The sequence below is a fragment of the Staurois parvus genome, unplaced genomic scaffold (assembly GCF_062004578.1).
Source record: "Staurois parvus isolate SC_StPar_1 unplaced genomic scaffold, SC_StPar_1.0 ptg000748l, whole genome shotgun sequence".
NCBI lineage: Eukaryota > Metazoa > Chordata > Amphibia > Anura > Ranidae > Staurois > Staurois parvus.
Genome location: NW_028318544.1, coordinates 1,352,553 through 1,379,208, shown reverse-complemented (window position 1 = coordinate 1,379,208; position 26,656 = coordinate 1,352,553). Strand labels below are relative to the sequence as shown.

General features: G+C 44.7%; 1 protein-coding gene across 7 annotated transcripts in view; it reads right to left on the bottom strand.

The window, feature by feature from the left end:
* Window positions 1–560: 560 nt before the first annotated feature.
* Window positions 561–26,656, bottom strand: part of CSPP1 (centrosome and spindle pole associated protein 1) — a 121,403-nt gene continuing 95,307 nt past the window's right edge. For 6 of the 7 annotated variants that reach the window (XM_089654272.1, XM_089654274.1, XM_089654277.1 and 3 more), the window contains 11 exons: window positions 24,325–24,480; window positions 23,886–23,996; window positions 23,637–23,703; window positions 22,987–23,113; window positions 10,874–11,016; window positions 8,020–8,163; window positions 7,847–7,890; window positions 7,570–7,633; window positions 5,744–5,853; window positions 5,474–5,627; window positions 561–4,055 (listed from right to left, as the gene is read on the bottom strand). In XM_089654272.1, coding sequence (XP_089510398.1) covers window positions 3,826–4,055; window positions 5,474–5,627; window positions 5,744–5,853; window positions 7,570–7,633; window positions 7,847–7,890; window positions 8,020–8,163; window positions 10,874–11,016; window positions 22,987–23,113; window positions 23,637–23,703; window positions 23,886–23,996; window positions 24,325–24,480 — 1,350 coding nt within the window. In that variant the 3' untranslated portion in view covers window positions 561–3,825. The remainder of the gene's footprint in view (window positions 4,056–5,473; window positions 5,628–5,743; window positions 5,854–7,569; window positions 7,634–7,846; window positions 7,891–8,019; window positions 8,164–10,873; window positions 11,017–22,986; window positions 23,114–23,636; window positions 23,704–23,885; window positions 23,997–24,324; window positions 24,481–26,656) is intronic. The other variant, XM_089654276.1, reaches the window with a different exon arrangement.

The window sequence follows — 26,656 nt, the reverse complement described above, 5'->3', positions numbered from 1 at the left end:
CATCAGACCCTCAGCCTATATAAATGAATAACAGGCTGACAGCAGCCGCCACTGTTCACATGTACCTATACACCAAGTGTTTACCTGTGGATGTCCAAGCCTGGGAGCAGCTGACTGTATCCAGGCTGGGACATCCATCCCTAACCCCAGGTAATTGTTTGTGTGGCGACATGCAAACAGTGGCATCCAGTGGATGCATCAAGACAGCCCAGTGAAAGGGGCCCAAGGGTGCATTAATGCACAGGCGTGTTAATGAATGTGTGTTCATGTGGTAAGGCAGCCCTTTCGCTTTGAATGGGTTGGCAGTACACCTTAACACGTGAATACTTGAACCTGCGCCATTTTTTTCCATGCAAGATACCACAATGCATGGAAGACTCCAGTCTGTGTATTAGTGTGTTTTGTAGTTCCCTTCATTTTGAATGACAGCACAACACACTGCACTTCTGTGCGTCGCTGTAACATGCATGTAAATGTCTGTTTTATTGCTAGTTACTCCAGTGTACCAGTGTGAATGGGTCAGAAAGTTGTAACAGTAATCATTTTAAAGGCAGCTACAATTTCATGAAAAATATACTTTTATTAGGTTAGAAAACACACTTCATTACAATATATTTCCAGTCAACAGAAATATTACAAAAACAAAAAGATTCAGTGCACAAGAAAGGTGAATGAGCTGTGAAACAGTTTTCAGTTCAATCAATTCTTCATGAAGCTAGCTTTAGCTTATGAGCCATCTAGCTATAGTCAACAGGGGTAAACTAATACCAGCAAACGCTGCTGTCTGTTCTGAAATGTTACTTTATAAATATTTCAATGTATAGATCATCTCTTACAGCTTTGTGCCTATTAAAAATTCAAGTATGTGAGACCTGAAATCTAAGACATCCCAGTACTGCTCTATGAACAGCACCCATAGACCTCAGAGGATGTTTATGAGGGTGACAGGAACACGGAGTACTTGATGCTGCAAGTTAAACCAATGACACTATCATACTGTCACACAGCAGCTTAAGAACAACTGATCTGTTTCAATAGAGGCTGAGCGAAACCAACACAACTTCAAGCATCAGAGCTGTATTGTTCATCTGCCTTCAAACACTGAGCTAGCATACCTGGCAATGTATTCCCTAAAAGAACAACCCCCTACCATGTTCTTGATATAGCATTTATTATTCCTATCACAGAGGGCGCCCATCCATTAAAGATACAATTTCTGTCTTTCTGATCATTGTCTGCAGCCAGCTCTGGATACAGTAGGGAATCTGGAAAGTATAAAAAATCATATTCGGTCAACCAGCTTTATAAGTGAATGTTGTCTCAAGGTTATCCCTTAAAATGGACCAGAACCAGGTTTACTTACTAAAACTGTGAATTTATGGCCAAACACCACGAGACTTTAGTTTACTGTAATGAGAGCGATATAAATTCTGATTGGTTGCCAGGCATTAGTGTACTTCACTCACAGCTCTCCACCTTGCAAAATATAAATGTGAACATCTGAGAATCTCTATTTATTGGAATGATATCCTCTCATGTCTATGGCTGCTGAAAAGCAGAGGTGAGCAGCTTGAGGCCATCCATTCTCTACTGAATTATAATTACCAGCACGGCTCATGCAACCTACAGATCCATCAGTATTTAATTCTGCAGCAATGTCCTATTCTGAGTTCTGAATAATATTGGATCATCATAATAAATGGCTACATCTGCAAAACGTATGTTATTAGCATACTGACAGATTCCCAAAGCCAGCAGTTAAAGTCTGGAAAGCACTAAAGAGCCATGCTTACCTTAACATAAAAACATGAAATCTGGATTCCATTCCCCATCCTGATCTATAACATATACTTCATGGATTTTAACAGAAATTTACAGATGTACAAAACTACAGAGCACTGAGACTATCAAACTAGCTATATGTCTGTTTGACCTTGCTCCAAGGTGCTGGCATCCTAAGTGTGGGCACCTGGTTGTGACAGCTTGCGGCTTCACAGCCAGGTGCCCATTGCACATGTGCAAGTGCTCTGGTGTTCTGGGACCTGTCACATGTCCCAGAAGACTACAGGGAGGGAAGACAACTTCTTCTGTTCGCTTAGGCAGTCGCAGTGGAAGTGGGAGCGGATACCTGTCAAAATCGGGCTCCCCAAAGGTGCCAACTCCGCTTTAAGTATCTCTGGTGGCAATAGAACACCTATGCATGAACACAGCCACTGAGCCAGAACACAACACTGCAATTACAGAGGCTCATAAAAATACAACCACAAGCAATGCTACATAAAACGTGAAAACACTAACTTACAATACATGAAAGAAGATGAATGCAATCCAGACTACAAACATGGCCACATTTGTAGAGTCATGCAGAGTGTGGCATTATAAAAACAAAGTTGTTACAATTCACTTCTACCAGTATTGTTCGATTATAGGATCTGAATTCATCAGAACATCCACATATTGTCCAGGATGGGCAGACTGGCTATTTATAATTTAGTTCATTTTAAAGGAAGAGTACAGCTGCGCTTAACAATAGATAACATGAGCCATTTAGTACCAATTATCTTTCCAGCTGTGATTTTCTATACCAGCCTTAAAATAACATTTCTCTACCTTGCAACTGTAGTTGGCTGATTTCTTCTCCCATTAGTTCATACAAAGCATGAACATAAAATACAGGTAATGTGATCCATATATGTAGCATCCTTGGCAAAATCCTTAGGTTTAAATCACTGATAATTCAACTCTGGTAACAAGCAACAGGAGTTCAATTTCCAGTGATTTAATTAATTGGATCAGCAACATTTTCCAATGAACCTGAAGTGTGAGAGCCCCTACCCAAGACTTTATTCCATTTCTACCCAGTCAGGTAGGCTCTTGCACGAATGGTAACATTTTTGATTGAATAGATATCACCTGAATGTACGTGGCCAGTTTTGGGAGCTGAATGTGTAAAAGGAAGCAGGACATACAATGTCTCTTTCTACAATACTGATCATAGTGAAGGGAGATCTCATTACCTAGCACTCATGTTGTCCTACTGAGCACTGGAATGGCTTATCTCAGCATCTACAGATCGGAAGCAGGCAAGCATCTGCCATAATGTTTGCTAAAATACTAATATATACTGTATATAGCTACACTTGACTCTGAGGATTTGCTTTACTATGTTATAGTACCTGACTTTGTCTTGATTTGAGCCCCCTTCACTATCCAATCACAGACTGGAGACACGATGACTGCAAAGCTTACCTGCAAATCAGGAAACTCACATTACCTGGCTGGTTGTGAGGCAGAGCTGTACAAATCTCATGACTTGATAGGCAAAAGACAATTCCTTTGTCAAGTAAAACAGCTCCTTTATATGTGTGTATTAAGTGTGTCTTTAGGTGTTTTCCTGGAGTTCAGCTCAACAAACTGGATTTTCAGTAAATGGTGATATACAGAAAAGTACATATGCTTGGTAGCAGCATCAGAAGGAATAAAAGAACACCAGAAGGTTCATTATCTACTCGATTATTTTCCCTTTAAAACTTTCTTCACAAAAATATCTAATAATTTATCTTAAATAAGCAAATTACTGTCCGTTAACTGTAATTGCAATTGTAACATTCATCAGCAACAAAAACAAGAGGAAAGTGCTTCAGTGATGGACATTGATCTTGAAAAGGCACACACACAGGGCTGTGCTAAGAGCTGGATCTGAGGAATCCCAGAGAAAATATTGTGCATTGTTTTCACTGACCCAAAAAATAAGAGATTAGCTTAGAGAGTGTAAAGGTTGTCTCAAATCTCAGCTTGGTACATTAGCCCTTAGACTGCTTATAGTCACCCGTGAGCAGTAGACAGGCCCTGCCAGTTGAAGGTTAAGGCATTTTCACTGGTTGCTTGTTCCTGGTTCATCTGACCAGCCATAAACCTCTTAAGTGTCTCTGATGTGCCAGGGCGCATCCATGGCTCTGTTGCCACTGTGTCCACAGATTGCGGTCTGTCACTAAACTTTGTAGGGTAACGTTTAAGGATGTCATCTGCATTTTCAAATTCATCAGGATCTTCGTCTTAAATGTAAGAAACATAAATGAGTACTCAAGAATTCATACATTAGTTCTGATCATCCTCTCACATGTCTGTCAGTAGAGTAAGGCCCCATGTACACGGGACACTTCTGAACAATGGAAACTGAGTGCTGGAAAATGTAGGTTAAAAACCATCTGTTTAGACGCAATTTCAGACGCAAACACTTATAAACACGATTTTCTGCGTTTATAAGTGTTTTGCATTTGAAATGCTGATAAAATCGACTGCTGAATGCAAGTTTTCTGCGTTCAAAAAAAGGACTGTAAGCTCAAATGTCTGTAAACGACTGTAAACGAAGATATGTACATGGACACATAGGAAAACATTAGGGGGAGTTCAGGGGCTGCTGAAAAAAAGCGGAACAGCTCCTAAACATGAGTTTATCAGCTGCAGTGTACATGTGCAGAACTTCCCTTGTGAAGATATAGGACAATACAATTAATTTATGATGACATAACTGATCATGTTAGTTACACACTTAACAGGGTGAAAGGTGACTGGCGGGCGAATCTCTAAGCTTGATGTGTCCCACTCTGCCACTATTTGGATTTTCCCACATCTGCCCCACCTTTATCACATTGGTGTTCATGTTTGTGCTGTGCAGTGAAGAAAACAGAAAGTTACACCACACAGTGTACATATTCAGCTATTTGACTCAATATGCAATAATAGCCTATGTCGTTATTTTGCTAATGAGGAACAAACATTAAGCAGTCTGTTTTATTCTCTGTGCTTTAAGTGCCAAAATATAAGTTATTCAGAACATAAACTGAATCACAGAAAAAGGCCAACTGAGAGGTTCTTTGTCTAAAGCTGTGGTGCCCAACTTGTGGCCTCTGGCACTTTTCGTGCAGCCCTTAGAGTCCCTGCAGAAACTAATCTGTGTTTACCTACTGCCCTGATATAGTGATTTCTAGCAGCCTCTTGTAATGCTCTATGACCTCTCCTAAAGCAGGTGCCCAGTCTCCAGCAACTCCTATAATGATGTTCACAGTTGCTGACAGTCTCCTGCAGCATGTCCACAGTCTCTGACCATTTCTTGTATCACACTTTCAACCTCTGACCATCTCCAGTGTTATGTCCCCAGTTTCTGACCATCTCTTTTAACATGCCATTAGTTTTTGACTATATCCTGGTGTGTGTCTGCTGTCACTGATAATGAATATTCACTAAATAATATTATATGCAGCCCCTTGGTGATGGCAGGGGGAGTATTTGATGCCCCCCCCCCCCCCATATCAAGAATGTTGGTCTAAAGGAAGAACATCTATTGGTGGCCCTAGCGCAAACTATTGCTTTTTATTCTACATGTGCAATAAATAGTTACTATAGGCAACACAACAAAGATATGATAAGATCTGAAGATAAGATATGATACACTTTGATAAACAAGGCCCACCTATGCTCACTGTGCTTTTCTGAAGCTTTTTCAGTCTCCTCAGACGCTCCTCATTCTTGCTCTGCAGTTCTTCAACATGAGAGCTGGAGATAGAGTTGACAGAGAAGGTGTCTGGCTGGTTTAAGCGAAGTGGCGGCACAGGAGGGATCTCGTTCTGCAGACAAAGTTATGTTTTTTTATAACCCCAAAAAAATTACAGGGCTCTTATGAAGACAATAAGAAACATTTACACCACTAGATTTCAAAAAGATACAATAAATATCATCATACATCAAAGTCCACTGTCTGCTGCTTGTGTCGCCTTCGCTCTCTGGCTGCAGACAATTGTTGCATGTCAGGAAACTGCTCAGTGAAGGCAATGTATGGCTCTCCATTCTCCCCTTTAAAAAAAAAAAAAGAAGAAATTTGCACTTAAAAAGGGCTAATTTAAAATTCCATCAGCTTGATATAACAAAGTGTTTGTTTAGGGATGACAGCTTACTTTTGATAATAAAATTGGGATCCCTGCATAGGTCCACAGCCCAGGCATGGGACCAGTATGAGGTCTAGGAAATCAAAAGATTGATAAGGCCTAGCGGATGACTGGAGTGTATGGCAGATATGTGAAAAGAGCAGCAGCACAGGTCATGTGACAGGGTGCTGGACCTACACTCAGCTTTGCATACACTCCTCATCATACCACTGGCCATGTCTAGGAGAAAATTGTGATATGCAACAAGCAAGAAATGTAACTAATTTGAGTGTTTCTTGCAGCAATGAGCGCTAATAGCTGGGAGCTGTCAACATTTTGCTGCACACTGAACCCATCAATCAAGCATATAATAAATAAATAAAAGACTACACTGGAGCATAATCTGTTTGATGACAGTCAGACATCTAATTGCCTGTTTCTCTTAATAAGACTACACGGACTATGGCAATAACGTTCTGGCCGAGCTTAGGGGTCTCATAGCATATCATAACTTTGTTTATTAGTGAAAAAAACAGGGAAAACATTTCAAATGGATTATTTGTTAATCCTTAAAGAGTAACTCCACTTTTGTTGGGATAAAAACTTTCTCCTTTGGGTAATCTATGTACATTGCAAGCATTTTAACAAACGTTGTTGCAGATTCCTACTGTTTGTTATCTGAAGAAATAGCTGTTTGTCTGTGTCCATGTGCAGAACAAATTTGTATGGGAGTGGTTTTATGATTATCTATAAGCTGCTGCACCAGCAGAGCTCTAATGAGGAATTGGCAAGATCTCTTTAGACGTGATCTTCCTTTGGGAGTATCTCCCAAAAAATGGCATTTTTGTAGCAGGGGATGCCAAAAATCTGACTTGTATCTTAGTGCAGACTTCTGACAAAATCTGTGAACCAATCACACAAGCAGGAAATTACACTTTCAGGGGGCATTCTGAACACCATCTGTGTACAGAACAGCACCAGGTAGCCATTATGCATTGCATTTTACAAAAAATTATAGCTCTGCAGATTTAAAAGGAAAGGTAATTTTTAATATCATTCAATTGCAATATGACTTTAGTCGCAGTTGTATACGCTATATTATGTTTTGTTTGCTATTTTTTACCTATGAAAATGGAGTTACCCTTTAAAGTTAATTTACAACCTTAGTTGAGCTTTGTTTAAATCTCAAGCACTAATGATATTCATTGGCTCTAGATGCCAATGAACCTGCAGACTGCCCATGCTAAGCCCAGTACACAGGTAGTAATACAATATAGAGCTGCATCCAATACAATTAGCTCCATCCAAAGAAAAATCTCTGGATGAATGGAGTGAGGGAAATTTACATTTTTAAAAATACACCACTGCTTGCCCAAAGCTAGAGGTGACATTTGCTCTACCATACACAGTGTACCTGTAATTAAAAAAGCTTTATAATTTTATCTTTACAGTTATCTTTATAATCTTCTTTACTGTTTCCACATCAACAATTTGCATTTACAGCAGGTATTTTGCCATCAGAAACAAGCCTGCAAGGGGGAAAAAGGCAATTCTCCAACATTTGGGGGCAACTGATTCTGTGTGTATAGATGACCTGAATGATTTCAGATTGTCTATTTTTGATGATGACAAGGCATTACATTACCTATAAATGCACTCTCTGACTCCAGCAATGAGGTTTTCAGCACATCTTTTGTAGGATCTTTAGGCTGTATTAGTGAAAAAAAGAACAAAATGAGTTCACCTGTTCACATTTCTATATATGTTAGATTCAAAGCAGCTAGTGATTAAACATGATTAACCAAAATGTCATGTTGCACTAACTTTATCAGAGGAAGAGTAAAGGCAGGAAGCAAATGCAGCTGGAATATTATACTATAGTATACTGTACTAATCAATTCACATAGTCTGTAGATCCTTACCACTCCAGTGTGATGAAGATTGTATTCAGGAAACAGCTCAAAACCTATAATAAAGGCCGTATAAAACAATCAGGCTGTTAATAAATTCAACTACTGCACTTCCCACTAATAATCTTATTTAAACAAGGGGGTAGTTTAGTTTTGGGTTTTGCTCCTCAGTAAACTCTTCTCACCATTAGGCATTGCTGGTCTCCTTTTCATTCTGTTCAGGTTCCTCTGCTGTTCTCGAAGCAGCGCTTGCTGCTGGATCTCCAGTGACTGATCATCCTTTGGAGGGTCAGGATACATAAACCTTACTCCTTCACGGGTCTCTGTATCTGTTCCACAATAACAAACAATTTGTTTAAGTCCACAGCTAGGTACAAAATGGCTTTGACGCAATTAGCCCATCTGCACTGTTTTGGTTTCTGTTCTCACAAGATACACTGCACTGTGTGTATATGCACTGAGTCTGTTCTCTTTATTTGTATGTTTTTTTTTTATTCCAAGTGCCCTGAGTAGGTTAATTGCCTTTTAATCTAACTGATTCTGGACTCAGAAACACTGAGTGAAGAAAAATACTGATGCAATTAATTGTCATGGACTAATAGGGGCATAATTTGCACATGAGATTTGGGAGACTGAAACACTAATTTGCAGCACTGTTAAAAGCCCTTTATTGCACAGCACTTTCTAAGTGATCCATTTGGTTCACTGATATATTTATTGCATTAATTTAAATGGGAATTAAGTGAAGTACTGATTGCTACATATACAGTTGTGTTCAAAATAATAGCAGTCGGACATCACTAACCTGATCAATCACTGTTTTCGGTAGAAATGATATTTCTACATGGCAAATAATTTACTAGCAGGTGTAGTAGAGTAATAGAAATCCAACAGACCCAACAGTCATGACATGCATGCTGCTGATTCTGTGTAATTGAATCACTAATTGAAAGGGGCATGTTCAAAATAATAGCAGTGTGGAGTTCTATTAGTGAGGTCATTCATTCTTTGAAAAACAGGTGGCAATTATTGCCCTTATTTAAGGAAGGAAGGCAGCAAATGTTGTACATGCTGGTTACAGTGCATTTCTCTCTGAAATTCTGAGGAAAATGGGTCGTTCCAGACATTGTTCAGAAGAACAGCGGACCTTGATTAAAACGTGGATTGGAGAGGGGAAAACATATACAGAAGTGCAGAAAATGATAGGCTGCTCAGCTAAAATGATCGCAAATGCTTTAAAATGGCAACCAAAACCTGAAAGACGTGGAAGAAAGCGAAAAACTACCATTCGAATGGATAGAAGAATAGCCAAAATGGCAAGGACTCAGCCAACAATCAGCTCCAGGAAGATCAAAGAAGGTCTAAAGTTACCTGTGAGTACTGTTACAATTAGAAGACGCCTATGTGAAGCCAAGCTATCTGCAAGAAGTCCCCGCAAAGTCCCACTGTTGAAAAAAAGACATGTGCTGAAGAGGTTACAATTTGCCAAAGAGCACATTGACTGGCCTAAAGAGAAATGGCGCAACATTTTGTGGACTGATGAACGTAAGATTGTTCTTTTTGGGTCTAGTGGCCGGAGACAGTTTGTCAGACGACCGCCAAGCACTGAATTCAAGCCACAGTACACTGTGAAGACAATGAAGCATGGTTGGGCAAGCATCATGATATGAGGATGTTTCTCTATTTATCGCATACCAGCGATCATGGATCAGTTTGAATACATCAGAATACTTGAAGAGTTCATGCTGCCTTATGCTGAAGAGGAAATGCCCTTGAAATGGGTGTTCCAACAAGACAACGACCCCAAACACACCAGTAAACGTGCAACATCTTGGTTCCAGACCAACTAGATTGACGTTATGGAGTGGCCAGCCCAATCCTCGGATCTTAATCCAATAGAAAACTTGTGGGGTGACATCAAAAATGCAGCTTCTGAGGCAAAACCAAGAAATAGAGAAGAACTGTGGAATGTAGTCCAATCATCCTGGGCTGGAATACCTGTTTACTGGTGCCAGAAGTTGGTTGACTCCATGCAACACAGATGTACAGCAGTTCTCAGAAACAGTGCTTATACAACTAAATATTAATTAAGTGATTCAAAGGAAAGCAAAATCTTCAAACATTTTTCAGTTTATATAGTGAGTGTTTGAGTTTGTAAAGAAGAATACAAACACTGCTATTTTTTTGAACAGTCTAATATTCACTTTTCTTCAATTTTTTTAGAGGAACAACACAAATTTGATATATTTTTCTTCATGTTTTAATTTGGAATAGAATGTGTAGTGTTCCCAATGCATTTGTGTGTATGGAAATAAAAGCTATTAAAAGGATTTTGAGCTTTATTCACTTTTTTCAAACACACTGCTATTATTTTGAACACAACTGTACATAAGCCAAATACTGGCTAAGACTTGGTGCAGTAAGGAGAGGCTTCGCCCCAAGGAGAAATTCCTAAGGTGCAGGTTCCTAGACTGTTAAGTATGGGAAGCATGCATTCCATGTCCAAAGATAAACCTTACAGGAAGTAGCCTTTCAAGATATGCAGAGGAAGCCTGATCCAAACCAAAGAAGTCCAGCATTTTCAGTTGGATTTAGCAGAGGAAGGGGGTGAAGGAGGATGGTAATGACCCATAGGTTAGAGATGGTCCCTAGCAGAATCTTCCAAAAGAAAAAAAAACACATTCACTCTCCTGAGGAAATTAGAAAAAACTGTGACATGATGGTTGTCCTGTGCTGGCCAACTTCTGAGCATTCCTGTGTCCCTCAATGGAAAAGAAAGAAAGTATGTTTTGCCTGTGTAAGTGGGACTGCAGCTTACACCCAGGTAATACAACTAATCTTCAACAAATAGTAGGTAACATTGGATAGTACGCAGCTAAATTTAAAATTAGTATTACATTAGAGCTGCACTCGTTGAGGTTAAGTGTTTTCCATTCTCCATTTTTAGTAAAGGACATCACTACATTATACAGTTCTGCAATGGCTGCTTCTTCTCTACTACCTAGATAGATTAAACATGTCTGTATTTACACAGCTCACCTCTGTACTTGAGGTCATTAAATTCTCGGATATTATGCATATTCGCATTCTCCAGTTCCTTTAATGAAGTTCTTCGTACTGTAGCCTGAAGCCTCTGCCTGGCCAGTTCAAAGATATCTGCGGAGCTTTTCTCCCTCCTCCGTCTGAACAGAAAAAAAATAACTTTAATCCGCATGCCAAAGCTATAAAATATAGCAGGGCATGCATCTTCTTTACTGACACCAGGTAAGGATGTTTGTCTGCACACCAAGATAATACTCCAATATATGCTTTTATTTAGTTCCACCGCCCTTCAGTCTATCACGAATGCTGGTAGACTCATCTGCCACCCTCTCTGCTGATCCCTACACTGACTTCTGCTTGCCCAGCTAAAATAATTAAAAATACAGTATTTTTTGGCGTATAAGACTACTTTTTATACTTAAAAATATACCCCAAAAATTGGGGGTCGTCTTATATGCGGGGTATAAAATGTGAACCTTGAGATTGTTTGGGTCAGGCTGGCTGGATGTGTGGTAATACTGTACATACAGTATACCGTGCTGAGCCAAGCTGGCTCAAAACAAATGTCCCTATAACAGATTAATCTGTCAGCCCGCTGGATGTGCAGTATATACAGTATACTGCGCTGAGCCAAGCGGTTTCAGCCCGCTGGATGCGTGTATGTACGGTAGCTGCGGCTACATACAGTATACACTGGGCCAATCACTGCGAGTGATGTATTCTACTAATGAATACAAAGCCTGCTCGGATTGGCTGAGTCAGAGAGGTGGGCTGATGATGTCACAACCTCAGCCAATCCGAGCAGGCTTTGTATTCATTAGTAGAATACATCACTCACGTGATTGGCCCAGTGTATACTGTATGTAGCCTCAGCTACTGTACATACACACATCCAGTGGTCTGATTACTGTAGGGACATACCGGTACGTTTTGAAACAGCTTGGCTCAGTATACTGTATATACCACAGTGGTATATACTCAGTATACTGTATATACCACACATCCAGCGGGCTGACAGATTAATCTGTCATAGGGATGGGGCAATGGTGTTGCCTCGGAGGGAGGGTAGTCTTATACGGAGAGTATAGCCCAAAAACCTATGTTTTAACTGGAAAATTAGGGGGTCGTCTTATACACCCAGTTGCCTTATACGCACATGCAAAGTCATCCACAACTATGCCATCCAACCTCATGTCAAAACATCATCCCAGCCGTCCTCTTCACCGCTTCCAATACCTCCTGTCCTTTATCTACCACAACACCTCCTCAAATGGTCACCTCAAGGATTTCGCCAGAGCCTCTCCCATCATCTGCACCTCCCTACCCCAATCTGTCCCAATATCCCCTACTTTGTCCACCTTTAGGCAATCTCAAAAAACTTGTATCTTTGTGGAAGCCTACGTATCTTGCCTAGGCATAACAACTGAACTTTTACTTTCTCTGTCAACTCATCCTCTCACAGTTATTACCTTTTGTATTACAGGGGTGTGGAAATTTTTGAAAAAACTACTTGTCCAGGGACTAAATCCTAACTACTTGTCCAGGGACTAAACAGGGATTATTGGTCCTGGACGTCCGGCGAGAAGGACGTGCGTCGGCGAGCTCCTGCTCCCCTGGCCCCAATCCGCTGCCATCTGGGCAGCAGCGGACCCTAACGGGGGCCCCACGATCCTTTGGTCCCTGCTTATCAGCCAGGTAAGGCCACTGGACCTTTTCCCCGGACCTCCGGGACTTGCGGCCTACCCGGCACCCAAAGCCGCGGCCTCGATTTCTGGCGCGGCCGACCCGGATCGCCGGGCATCAGCTAAGGCTGCCGCTGCTCTGTTCCCCGGTCCCCGCCGATCAGCCAGCCTCCCCAGGGCCCCCTCACTGGCCCTGGGTCCATCCCGACCACCGGGTACCAGCTCGCCCGGAGCAGCCACGTGCTCGTCAGCTCCGGCGCCCCCGCGCCCGATCCGCTGCCATCCGGGCCCCTGAGCCTGCTGCCAATGTCCCCACCAACACCCTGAAGGGGACACAGACACTCCGTCCCTCCAGCGGAGCTCCGGCGGTCCGAAGCGGCTTGAGGCCTACCACGGCACCCGAAGCCGCGGTGTTTCCTGCCGGCCGTGGCTGGAATCGCAGCGGGACGCCTCCGCTCCTCCGGGGAAGCTACCACCACCACCAACGGTCCTCCTAACATAGGAGGGATCCACCTCCACCCCGACGCTCCAGGACATCAGGTACTCCACCAGGGGCACCCACTACCCATCAGGGAGCCCAACCACGATCCCACCACCCACCGGAAACCCTAACCACCAGGGACCCCTAACCACTATCCCTCCAGCGATCGCTACTAACCCACCAGGGATAGCACGGCCACCATCCCACCAGGGATCCCCTGCCCTCCACCCCACCTGGGACTACCAGCCACCTCCCACTGCGTTTCGGACACTGCTTCGCCATCCCTGACCAGCACCCCCTCACCCACCCCGACCCTTCCTGCACCCCGCTCACCCCAACATGCCGCCCGCGCTCCTCCTCCTTGTCCTCCTCTCCTCCATCCCTAAAACAGCCTTCCTCTACCCACCCACCCCCGCTAAGCAGCTCTATATCGCCCCCTCACTTCTCCCCTCTCCCCACTATGGCACCCACCACCTCCTCCTGCTACTCCACTTCCCCGCTGACCCACTTGCCACCACTTTCAGACCCAAGCGCTCCTACACCTCCCGCTCCCACGCCACCTTCCTCACCCTCCTCCTTCTCATTTCAGCTGGGGACATCTCCCCAAACCCTGGCCCCTCACCACCTCACACCCCCCCTAGAGCCCCCCCTGCTCACGCCAGCCGACGCGACCCCCTCAACCTCATACATGTACCCCTCCTCCCCATATCTATCCCCCCTCTCTCGGTTGCACTCCTGAATGCCCGTTCGGTTTGCAATAAGCTTACCGCCATCCATGACCTCTTCATCTCCCGCTCCCTCAACCTCCTAGCCATCACCGAAACCTGGGTACAGGCCACTGACTCCACTTCCCCTGCGGCACTCACCCATGGAGGTCTCATCTGGACCCATTCACCAAGACTGAGCGATCGCAGAGGTGGTGGTGTCGGCTTGCTCCTGTCACCGCTTAGCACCTTCCAGGTCCTCCCTAACCCACCCTCTCTTTCCTTCCCCTCCTTTGAGGCGCACTGCATCCGACTCTTCTCACCCACCCCCCTAAGGATCGCAGTGATCTACAGGCCTCCCGGATCCATAGCCCGCTTCCTGGATGACTTCGCCGCCTGGCTCCCCTTCTTCCTCTCCTCTGAGCTACCGACCATCATCCTCGGGGACTTCAACATCCCCATCAACGACAACACCCCGGCTACTTCCCAATTCCTCCACCTAACCTCCTCTTTCGCGCTCACACAGCACACTCAATCCTCCACCCACCTCGGAGGGAACACCCTGGACCTTGTCTTTTCCCACCTCTGTACCCTCAACCAGTTCTCGCACACCCCCTTCCCTCTCTCCGACCACCACCTCATCACCTTCTCCATCTCCCCTTCCCCCAACTCCCCCCCTCAAAAATGCCAAACCATTACCAGCCGCAACCTGAACCCGGCCCCCCTCCACTCTGCCGCCGACCGCCTACACGACAGCATCCTCCCACTGTCATGTCCTGACATAGCCACCACCTTGTACAATGACTCACTGTCAGCTGCCCTAGACTCTCTGGCACCCCTAACCACACGCATCATCAAACCCAGACCGCTTCAACCGTGGCAGACCGACAGCACTAAACGCCTCAAACGTCGCAGTTGCGCACTGGAGAGACTGTGGCGCAAAACCAGGTCCCCTCATACTTTCTCCCTCTACAAATCTGCATTTCTTATCTACACCTCCTCCCTCCACGCCGCCAAGCAGGCCTACTTTGTTAACCTAATAAACACCCTCTCCTCCTGCCCCCGCCGACTCTTCTCCACCTTCAACTCCCTGCTCTCCCCCCCCCCTCCTCCACTCAGTACCTCTCTCACCGCCCACGAGATTGCCACCCATTTCCACAACAAGATTGACGCTATCCGTAAGGACATCGTCAACTTGCAATCTACCTCCCCACCTAGCCTCCTCGCCCCCGTCACCCCTTCATCTCCCCCCTCCTCTGCCCTCACAACCGCACTGCCCCCCTCCTCTCCCAATGCCCCGCCCACCATAACCCCCCTCGCACTGCACTCCCTCAGCCCTGTCACTACTGAGGAAGTCGCCAAAGTCCTCTCAAAAGCCCGCCTCACTACCTGCCCCCTGGACCCTATCCCCTCTCAACTCCTCCGGTCACCCCCCTCTTCCCTCATCCGCTCCCTCACCCACATCTTCAATCTCTCCCTCTCTACTGGCATATTCCCCTCCCCCCTAAAGCACACGCATATCACCCCCATCCTCAAAAAGCCCTCCCTGGATCCCGCGGACCCCAACAACCTCAGACCCATCTCCCTGCTGCCACTCACCTCCAAGCTCCTTGAACGCTTAGTCTACGATCGCCTAAGCTCCCACCTTACAGACAATAACCTCCTTGACCCTCTACAGTCCGGCTTCCGTCCCCTACACTCCACTGAAACTGCCCTCCTCAAAATCACTAACGACCTACTCAACGCCAAAGCCAAGGGCGACTACTCTGTCCTCCTTCTCCTGGACCTCTCTGCGGCCTTCGACACAGTTGACCACCCCCTCCTCCTTAATAAACTACTCTCCCTTGGCATCGGAGATACTGCTCTCTCTTGGTTCTCATCCTACCTATCCCGACGCTCCTTCAGTGTCACCTACAATGGTGCCACCTCCCCCTCCCTCCCCCTCTCTGTTGGGGTCCCCCAAGGCTCTGTCCTTGGACCCCTTCTCTTCTCCATCTACACCTCCTCCCTGGGCAAACTCATACAATCTCACGGCTTCAACTATCACCTCTATGCTGACGACACCCAAATCTACCTCTCCACCCCTCACCTCACCCCCACTATCTCCGCCCGCATCACTCACCTCCTAAATGACATCTCAGACTGGATGTCGCTACACTTCCTCGAGCTCAACCTCTCCAAAACCGAGCTTCTCGTCTTTCCCCCTGCCAACACCCCCCCCCCCCATCCTATCCATCATCACCAACAACTCCACTATCACTTCCGCCCCGCAAGCCAAAGTCCTTGGCGTCATTCTTGACGCGAACCTCTCCCTCCAACCGCATGTCAAATCACTCACAAACACATGCAGGCTCCATCTTCGCAACATTGCCAAGATACGCTCCTTCCTCACCCCAGACACCACCAAACTTCTAGTACACTCCCTCATCATCTCACGCCTTGACTACTGCAACTCTCTCCTCACTGGCCTACCCAAGTGCAGGCTCTCCCCGCTCCAGACCATCCTGAACTCAGCTGCCAGACTCATCCACCTCACCACCCGCTCCACCTCTGCCACCCCCCTCTGCCTCTCCCTCCACTGGCTCCCGATTGCCCAACGCATCAAATTTAAACTCCTAACCCTGACCTACAAAGCCGTTCACAACACTGCCCCTGACTACCTCACCAACCTTATCACCAAGTACCACCCTACCCGTACCCTTCGCTCCTCACAGGACCTCCTTCTATCCTGCTCCCTGGTCTCCTCCTCCCATGCACGACTGCAGGACTTCTCCAGGTCCTCCCCCATCCTCTGGAACTCACTGCCCCAATCCATCAGACTGTCGCCTTCCCTATTCACATTCAGGCGCTCCCTCAAAACCCATCTCTTCAGGGAAGCCTACCCCACCCTCACCTAACGGCCATCCTCCCTCATTCCTCCCACCACTTCATCCCCCTCAGCCACTTCCTACTATACCTTTTACCCCCTCCCTCCTAGATTGTAAGCTCGTAAGAGTAGGGCCCTCTTACCCCTCGTACATTGTTTGTTGTTGTTGTACTGTGCCATGTATTGTCCCCCCTATTGTACAGCGCTGAGCAAACCCTTTGGCGCTATATAAACTCGTAGTAATAATAATAATAATAATAAATCGGGTTCCCAATCTACTTGTCCTGATAAAAAATTAAAAAATATTTCAAACCAAAACTGTATTTAAATCTGAGGTGCTTTTAGGAATGTCTGGAGATTTCAAAAATGTAAGGGGCCCCTGGCGACGTAAACGTTTAACATTTTTAACATTGTGCTGTTTGTCTCCTCCTCACCTCCCTGTCTGTCTCCAGAACCGCACCCAGGGACTAGCAGGGAGGAGAGAGACCTTGCAGTGTAATGAGCACAGATTAGTTGCTCATCAGGAAAGGGGAGTATCAGGCTTTCTTAATGCTCAGAAGAAGCAAATAAATGAGCCGCTGGATCCAATGAAAAAAAAAAAAAAATTCTTTCAGGTTACCCTGGCAGAAACACTTGGGTGCACAATCAACCTCTGGTGTACACTCTTTTAAAGGATAAGTTCAGCTTTAAAAATAAATAAATAGATAAATAAATAATAAATGCACTTTTTTTGCAGGTAAAAAAATGCACATTTAATTTTTTTTTTAGGCACCTTTAAAGCACTGCACCAGTGATCAGCAGATTGTGGGTGTAATGCAGGACTCCTGCAGACTATCAGTGTAATCTGTCTATCCGTACATCATATTGGACAGGCAGTTTTACACCGATAGGAAGAATCAATAAACTACCAGAGCGCTCAACAGCACCATAGTAGTTCACTGAGAGCTACAAGCCTACATCTGCAAAGGATGTCAGTACTCATAGTTGATTCATTCTCAGAACTCTGTGAATGGATGATGAGGCCGGGTGGGTGGAGCCCCACACAGCCACATTTTTTTCAAAAAGTGACAGCTGGTATGAGGAACCACTTCTAATACTGCTGTCACAGAGAGGACTCGGATCGCCGAGCCGCTGCACGATCGGGAACATTTTATATGTTCCACCCTAAAAAATGGGTAGGACATGTAACATGTTCCCGACGGTGATCTAATGCTTTATCCCTTTCACTGCCACAGCCCTTTTTACGTTTTTTGCACACTTAAAAAATCATTTTAGGCCTGAAGATTAACCACTTGCCTACAGGGCATTTATACCCCCTTCCTGCCCAGGCCAATTTCCAGGTTTCAGCGCTGTCACACTTTGAATGACAATTGCGCGGTCATGCAACACTGTACCCATATAAAACATTTTATAATTATTTTGGGACAGATAGAGCTTTATTTTGGTGGTATTTAATCACCTCTGGGTTTTTTATTTCTTCTTAAACAAACCAAAAACCACTGAAAATTTTGGAAAAAAAAATTTTTTTCTTAGTTTTTGTTATACGTTTTTGTAAATAAGTGATTTTTCTCCTTCACTGATGTGCGATAATGAAGCTGCAGTGATGGGCACTGATAGGCTGCACTGATGGACACTGATAGGTGGTACTGATGGGCACTGATGAGGAGGCACTAGTAGGTGGCACTGATGGGCATTGAAAGGCAGCACTGATAGGCGGCACTGACTGGCACTGTTAGGCGGCACTGACTGGCACTGTTAGGCGGCACTGATAGGCAGCACTGACGGGCACTGATAGGCGGCACTGACTGGCACTGATAGATGGCACTGACTGACAGTGATGGGTGACACTGAAAGGCAGCTCAGATGGGCACTGATATGTGGCATTGATGTGCACTGGTAGGCACTGATATGTGACATTGATGTGGCACTGATGGGCACTGGCAGGTGGCATGGATGAGCACTAAGAGCTGGCACTGATGGACACCGACAGGTGACACTGCTGGGGCTACACTGATCATCAGGGCACACTGATCATCAGTGCTCTGATGATCAGTGTACATGTCCCCTCTGAGGAATGCCGATTACCGCTGACAGCTCGTGAGGAGAGAAATGCAGATAACCGGCATTTCCCTGTTTACATGCGATCAGCTGTGATTAGACACAGCTGATCACATGACTGAGCCGACATATTCGGCTCTTTCCGTGGAACGGTGATCCGCTGTGTCCGAGGGACACAGCGCACCGCTGATCGCTGTGCTGCTCGCTCCTGGAGCCGCGCATGCGCGGTGAGAATGGGAGGACGTCATATGATGTCCTCCAAGAACGAGAGAACCGTCTTGCGTCCATCATTGGACTATAAGGTGGGCGGGAGGTGGTTAAACAAAACCCCCAAACATTAAACATTTTCTGAAAGCAGACACCCTAGAGAATAAAATAGTGGTAGTTCCAATTTTTTATGTCACACAATATTACTACAAAGGTCTAGGAAATGCAAAACTTCAGTAAAAAACACACTCAAGTCTTTTTGGTAAAATATAAAAGCTGAGGTTGCACCAAGTAAATAGATACGCAACATGTCATATATTACATTTGCATGGGCTCATGAAATGGCGACAAACTTTAGTGCCCTATATTTTATATAGGTGACACTTTTAAAGCCGCTTATAGGTCACCAGTTTACTGTTACAGAGGAGGTCTGATGATAGAATTATTGCTCTCATTCCAGCGTGCACATTGTATGTAACATGTGACGCAATCAACTTTTTCATGTGTAGCTAAGCCGACGTGTGTGATTATGTTTGTACATCTGTATATGTGGGGGTGATCAAAATTTTTTGGGGGGGGTTCTATGTTCTTGGATGGAACTTTTTACAAAAAAAAATTTTTACCTAATTTTTTTGCATCACATAGGGGACAAAGAGTCCCCTATGTGATGATTTTTTGGTGACAGGTTCTAGTTAATGAGAAATGCAAAGTCTAAAAGACCATGCATGTCTCCTCTGTGCTCCACTGAATGTAATGCAGTGCACATCGCACCACATTACATTCTTTCTCAGCCTTGATGGCCAGGAAATCTGTCACCGGGGACCCAGAAATGATGTTATACAATAGCACTTCCAGGTCACAACAAGAAGGGAAGGAGAGTGGACGTGCATCTGCTCTCCTCCCTCCCCTCTACACGCTGGCACCCACTGAGCTGGTCCCGGGCCCGCACATAGGCAAGCGGAGCCCAGGAGACATAGCAGGGGAGGTCTGGGGGCTGCCAACTTAGCGGGGTGTGTGTAAGCATTCAGGCAGCACCGTAGCTGCCCGAATGCTTCCACCTAACAAGTAAGTCCTGTTGCTTGCCTGCAGCAGGGCTAAATGGAAACAAAAAATACCTGCCCAGTACCTGGAACTGCATGTCCCAGGCGTCGGGCAATACAAATTGCACATCCCTGTTATACATATGTAATTTTTAAAGTATGTCTAAACCCCAACTCTTTTAGTTTGCTAAAGAACTATGATAAACACTGTACATTTTTTAATAAAAAATGTTTACTTTTTTTTTACATCTTTATGCTACTATTCTTCCTAGCCATCATAGCTACTTCCTGTCTACATGAACGTACTCCATTGATAGATGCGCATAACTCTTTCCTAGTGAGTGCAGTACTAATGTTAACACTCTATACCAGGGGTGGCGAACACGCGGCTCTCGAGCCGCATGCGGCTCCCGGCCAAAATGAATGCGGCTCTTTGCTCTTACTTCTTTGATCTTACCTGTTCCTCTATCCAGCGGCGTGCTGTCTTCCGGCTTCTGTAATGTGGGCACTGGGCATGACAGCCGGGTGCCAAGTGCCCATGCGCAAGAAGCGGTGCTTTTTGTGAATGGTAAGGCGGTACCTGGGACACATGACAGATCCCAGAAGCCGCCGGACCAATCACAAAGCGCAAGTGCTTCTCGCTCATGCGTACTGGGCACCCGGCTGTCATGCTGAGCGCCATTACAGAAGCCATGAAGACAGCGCGCGGCTGGATCGAGGAACAGGTAAGATCAAACAAAAACTCTGCGGAAGTAAGAGCGGGTACCTGTCAAATTCAGGTACCCGCTCCCCACCTCCCCAAAGGTCAGCAGTCATCTGTACTGTCCGCAGTCTCTGGTCATCCCTGTGCTGTCCGCAGTCTCTGGTCATCCCTGTGCTGTCCGCAGTCTCTGGTCATCCCTGTGCTGTCCGCAGTCTCTGGTCATCCCTGTGCTGTCCGCAGTCTCTGGTCATCTCCTGTACTATGTCCGCAGTCTCTGGTCATCTCCTGTACTGTCCGCAGTCTCTGGTCATCCCTGTACTGTCCGCAGTCTCTGGTCATCCCTGTGCTGTCCGCAGTCTCTGGTCATCCCTGTGCCGTCCGCAGTCTCTGGTCATCCCTGTGCCGTCCGCAGTCTCTGGTCATCCCTGTGCCGTCCGCAGTCTCTGGTCATCCCTGTGCCGTCCGCAGTCTCTGGTCATCCCTGTGCTGTCCGCAGTCTCTGGTCATCCTTGTGCTGTCCGCAGTCTCTGGTCATCCCTGTGTTTTGTAAGGGGAAGAAAGTGTTATGGTGAATAATATGGTTTTAATTATGTGTTTTTGTGTGAGTGTTTGTCTGTTTTGGCAGGTCACTGCGTGGTGTGGCTCTCTGACTTTCACAGTTTAAAATTTTGGCTCTTTGTGTCTAACTTGTTCGCCACCCCTGCTCTATACACTCACCTAACATATTAATACATACACTGGTGGAACAATATAAAGTGCTAATGTGGTATTAATATAAACTAAATATCAACATCCACCGTAGTGCAACACAATAAAGTGCTATAGTGCTTGAAATCTAAGCAAATAATCACTCCATCCAAAGTGCTATAGTGCAGTAAATGCATTTGAATAGGTAGTCCATATCACATACTGTCCAATTTGACTACTTTTGTTGAGTTTTCAATCTCCACTACCGCAATGGCCAACTGTGTATGCAACACCCAAAGTGCGGAGCCTGAATCACGTCACTGCATACACAGGAGGAGGTACACACACTATTGAGGACACAACAAAAGCAGTATTGTACCTGATTAGGAGAACATAGGCCTAATCCTTCAGTGTAGGAGTGTGGCTGCCCCTGATAATGTGAGTGCTTTAATCATTGTTTTTAGTAAAGTACTTGCTATGGAAAGCACTTTGGATCTGTTTTTAGTTTTGCTTTGAGTACAGTGCTGTGCAGAATACCGTTAATCCAGTGTGGAGCATGAAGGGTGAATTTAACCCCTGAAAGGGAAAAAGCACAAAAAGAGGTCTATACCAAACGGTGAGAGTGCTTATAGGATAGAATGGTTATTAGCTTACATTTCAAGCACCATAGCACATTATTGTGTTGCACTTTAATGTATGTTGGTATTTATTTATACTAGTAGCACATTAGCACTTTATATTGTTGCACCAGTGTATGTATAGGTATGTTAGGTATGTATACTGTTCACAGCAGTGTACTGAATGTGAAGCAAATAAGGCGTTTGCCTAGGGCAACAATTTTCAGGGGGGGGGGGCGACGCTGCCCCCCAGAAGAAGGGATGCAAGTGGCAGGGGTGAGGACCTGGTCAGCTCCGCCATTAGATCTGAGGAGACTGCATGCTGCTGGAGGCTGCGGGGATGGGTGGTTGCTGCTTTCATTCTAGAGGAAGGGGGGGCAGTGGGGGATGTGTGGTGGTCGGTTGTGACAGTAGTTGGGGGCGGATTGCATTGATGGGCTGTGGTGGCAGAAGGTGGTGGGGGGAAGGGGGGTAGGGGTGGCCAGGGGTGCTGGTAGGGTGGAGGGCGCCTGATTTTAGTGTTGCCTAGGGCAGCACATGAACCAAGTACACCACTGTGTATACAATGTTTGTTTCAAGGGAGATGTGCTGGCAGGTTTAGATAGGAGTTATATAAATATATTATTACATCAGCAGCATGGTAGAATCATCACAATTTTTTTTTAAACGAGATGCACATACCTGCTCTACTTTCAGATAGTAACAATTGTAGACCACGTTTGCTCTAGCCAGTTGGCTACTTGTAGTCTCCATCAGGTGACATGTAAAAAGATAACAATACAGGGTACAACTGGGAGACAGCTGTCACCCTAGAACACGGAGCACCTGAACAAGGAATTTAATGACAGGATCACCTATCATTAAAGCAGATTTAAAATGATTAAAAACAACTAAAGTTTTAACCAGGTTTTTAGGGATGGGGTTTACATATACTTTCATCAGCAGCTTCTCTAAATAAGGTAGCTTTACTGGTTATAGGTTAAGTGGATATGTGGCTCTAGCATACAATGCTAAAGTACACTGGGAGTGGTGTTTGCTGTTTTAGAGGTATAGTGGTATACGTACCCGCTCCTGGAGGGGAGAGACTCATCATCTCTGTCAGTGTCTTGTAAACGGCCCTCCAAACGTCTTTGCTCGCTGCGCAGTTGCTTCCTCAGCTCAGACAGCTCACCAATTACACTCTTCTTCTCTTCTGCAGTAAAAATCCAAGGATTTCACAGTGACATAATGAACAGGAAGTCATGTACAATAAATTAGTAACCTTTCCTAAAAGCCTGGATTGATATGCTGAACAATATAGGTTTCCAATCCAACTTTTCAGCACTACACTGGCACAAAAAATATTTATTCACCTTCTTATGGAGATGCCCAGCTTGAGTTGTACAGGTTCTCTGTCTATTTGAGCATCACCTCTCTCTGCAAGATAGTGACCCACTTTCTTTCTATCAGAGATCAGTCTGGTTAAAGCACCTGTCTGAAGGGTTAAACAAGCCTGGATATGTGTTCCCATGTGTCAGCTCATACACACACACATACTGTTCCTGCAGCAATCAGTCTCCTCTCTGTTCAGGGACCTTTTCACTACTGAAAAAGACACTTTCTGCATCTTTACACAGTGACAAACATCATATATAAATTAATATTTCTCATGATATACAATTTTCTGTACAATTCAAATCTGAGCCCAGAGTAGACAAAAGCTTGGAATTTCTTACCATACGCTCTGAGCTGATTGCGCCTAGAAGGAACTGGTGGAGATGTTGCACGTGGCTGGGGCTCATCCTGCATCAGGGAAAGGACATCAGACACAGCAAATTATAATGTAACAAAAGGCTATGGTACTCAAAAACACTTAGGTAACTAATTGTTTTCAAAATACATTATGAAGGACAAGGAAAAAAATCAAAGGACAAGGAAAAATGAAAGAACAATATTCAGTAAAATAAAATAATGGAAATACATACGTGAGATTTGATGGACACTTCACTGTCAGCAGTTGGTGGTCTAGGTGTTCGGGAAGGTAGTTTGTGCTGTAAGGCAGGTATAACAGGAGATGGCTGTCTTGCAGGTGGAAACTTTAAGTATAAAGCATAGTATGTCAAGCTGAGAACATACAGCCAGGTAAAAACACTGCTCAGGAGATCACAATTATCAAACGGCAGAATCCAAATATTCTAAAAAAAACCTGTAATTTTCACCAAACAAAACATTTTTAACAGTTTGTACAAGTAAACTAAACTATGCTTTGGTTTGATGTAACCAGTAATAAGAACCATGTTTTCTCTAATTTATGGGAAGGGAGCACTGAGTATCTCATGTTTTTACGCAGAAGATCAGTGGGTTTGTAGATGTAATAATAAGGCTTGTACAAGCAGAAGACTAAATAAAACACAAACTACTAACCTTCTCTTTCTCTTCAGTCACATTGCCTGCTTTCTGCTGCTCATAAAAGCGTTTCAACTCCTCCTCCTGTTGTGCCTCTTCTTCTTTTTTCTTTCTTTCAGCTTCTTTGCGTCTCTCACCTGCCAGACGAACCAACTCTTCATTTTTCTGCCGTTGCTGAAATAAAATTTGCAATACTATGAAGCAGTAATACATTTCCAGAAGTGGGCTACACTCATTGTGTCAAAATATATAACCAGATGGATGAATAGATGGAGGAACAATACACAATTACCAAAACCCCATATTAACCAATAATCTTTCCCATTACAATAAGAGCGACTGAAATAGAAAACAATCTGCTTGCAGTGGAATAATGCAGTATGTTCGAGAGGAATCTTTCCTTATAATATACTATATAATATAATATACTTTTATGTGAGACCTCCTGTGGTAAACTGTCAAATCAAAATAAGATAGAAATGTCCATGTTTTAGCAGTGGTGCACTTAGCACATCTGGACCTGGAGCTGGATATTGTTTATTTTACATCACCCACCCCCCCAAAAAAACTGGTTTGAAAAAATAAAGTGGCGTGCATAGCGCACCATGGTAAATTGTGGGTGTGGTCAAATTGCGTTAAAAGTGTGAGGGGGCATAGTTAAATAACACCTAAGCCTACTCCCCCCATAATCAGCACACTTATGCCTTTTGCCCACAAAATATGCTTTAATGACAGAGCCACAAGCACAAGTGTTCCATTACTGTTCTACACACAGCCAAATTTAAAAGAGAAGTTTGGGATTTTTTTTTTTTTAATTATACTAACCTAGGTGGATGCAGCATCAATCCAATGCTGCATCTGTTCCCTGCCAATTCTAAGGGTGAGAACTGAGCGATCAGACACCACTGATTGTTCAATTCTCCCTGCTGCTCTGAGCAGAGAGTCGGGGCTGTCAGTCTCCAGCTCTCTGCTCTGTAGACTTTAGCCTGCTGTCAGCTGAAAACAGGTCACAGCAGTGCAGAGTGAACTGCACTCCTATGATCCACAGCTTTGGCTGTACTTCTCCTTTAAAAAACTTCAGGAGTAAAGTACTTAGAGTGCAGTGGTCAGAAGTGTGAAATGTAAAACATAGTGAGGGAAATTTATCAAAACTGGAGCAGAGAGTATCTGGAACAGCAGTGCGCGACAACCAATCAGCCTTTATCTTCAGTTTATTTAGTAAAGCAGTCCATAGATTATAATTAATTATGATTAAACAATCTAACTTCATTCCCCCATCAACACACTTGATGTGGGAATACTCCCTACAGAGATATTGTATTCTGACCACAGGGAGACTTCCACGCCATCAGACTACACTGATCAGTGTTGCTGGCTATAGCCAGTGGCGCTGATTAAGTGGGGAAAATCCAACAGGGCAGTTGTATAGTAGTCAACTCGTAGATCTAATTCTGTACAACCTCCCTGCCCATACATGGGTAGAAATTTACCAGTCCTGGCTGAACCAGATGAATTTCGATCCATGTACTGCTGGATTTAAGCTGTTAAAATGAAAGCTATGAACTGATTGGTTACTAGCTTCAGTCTATAGAACAGGGGTCAGGAGTGTGTAATGCACAGGCCACAGATTATGACCAAAATTACCCCCCCTTCCCACAACATATCACCCTTAACATTCCCAACCCCCCTCAGTACACTTTAGCAGAGCCCTCCCCAACACAAACCACTCAATACAGACCGAACCCTCCCCTAGCACAAACCCCTCAATACAACCCCCCCCCCTCCGCCTCTGCACAGACTGACTCTCCCAGCAAAGACACCTCAATATCTATGGACCAAAGCACAAGCCCTTCAGTACAGACTGCCCCCATTCTCCAGCTCAGATTGATCCCCCCTAGCACAAGTTGACTTCCCCCAGTACAAACCACCTCCCACCCTCAAAACAGGCTGACAACCCACTCCACGAACAGAAATACCTGCCCAGCACAGACCACACCATACAGGCTGATTCTCCCAACATTCCCACACACTCCACCCCAGCAAAACCCCCCCAGTACAGACACCCTTCCCCCCTAGTATAGATCCCCCCCCCCCTCCAGTACACACCCCACAGTACAGAAACCCTTGTCCCCCTCTCCAGTACAGATACCTCCATTCCCCCCATAAACAGACATCCCTTTCTGCTATATAGTACCCAGAGTACAAAAAAAAACACTTATTAGATGTATATCCTCCTTATACCCTCAAAAAGTTAATACTTTCCACCCTAGAAAGTGTTATGTATATAAAAAAAAAAAACCTTTTTGTGATACGATAAATTCCCAAATTAAATTCAAAATCCTAAATATAG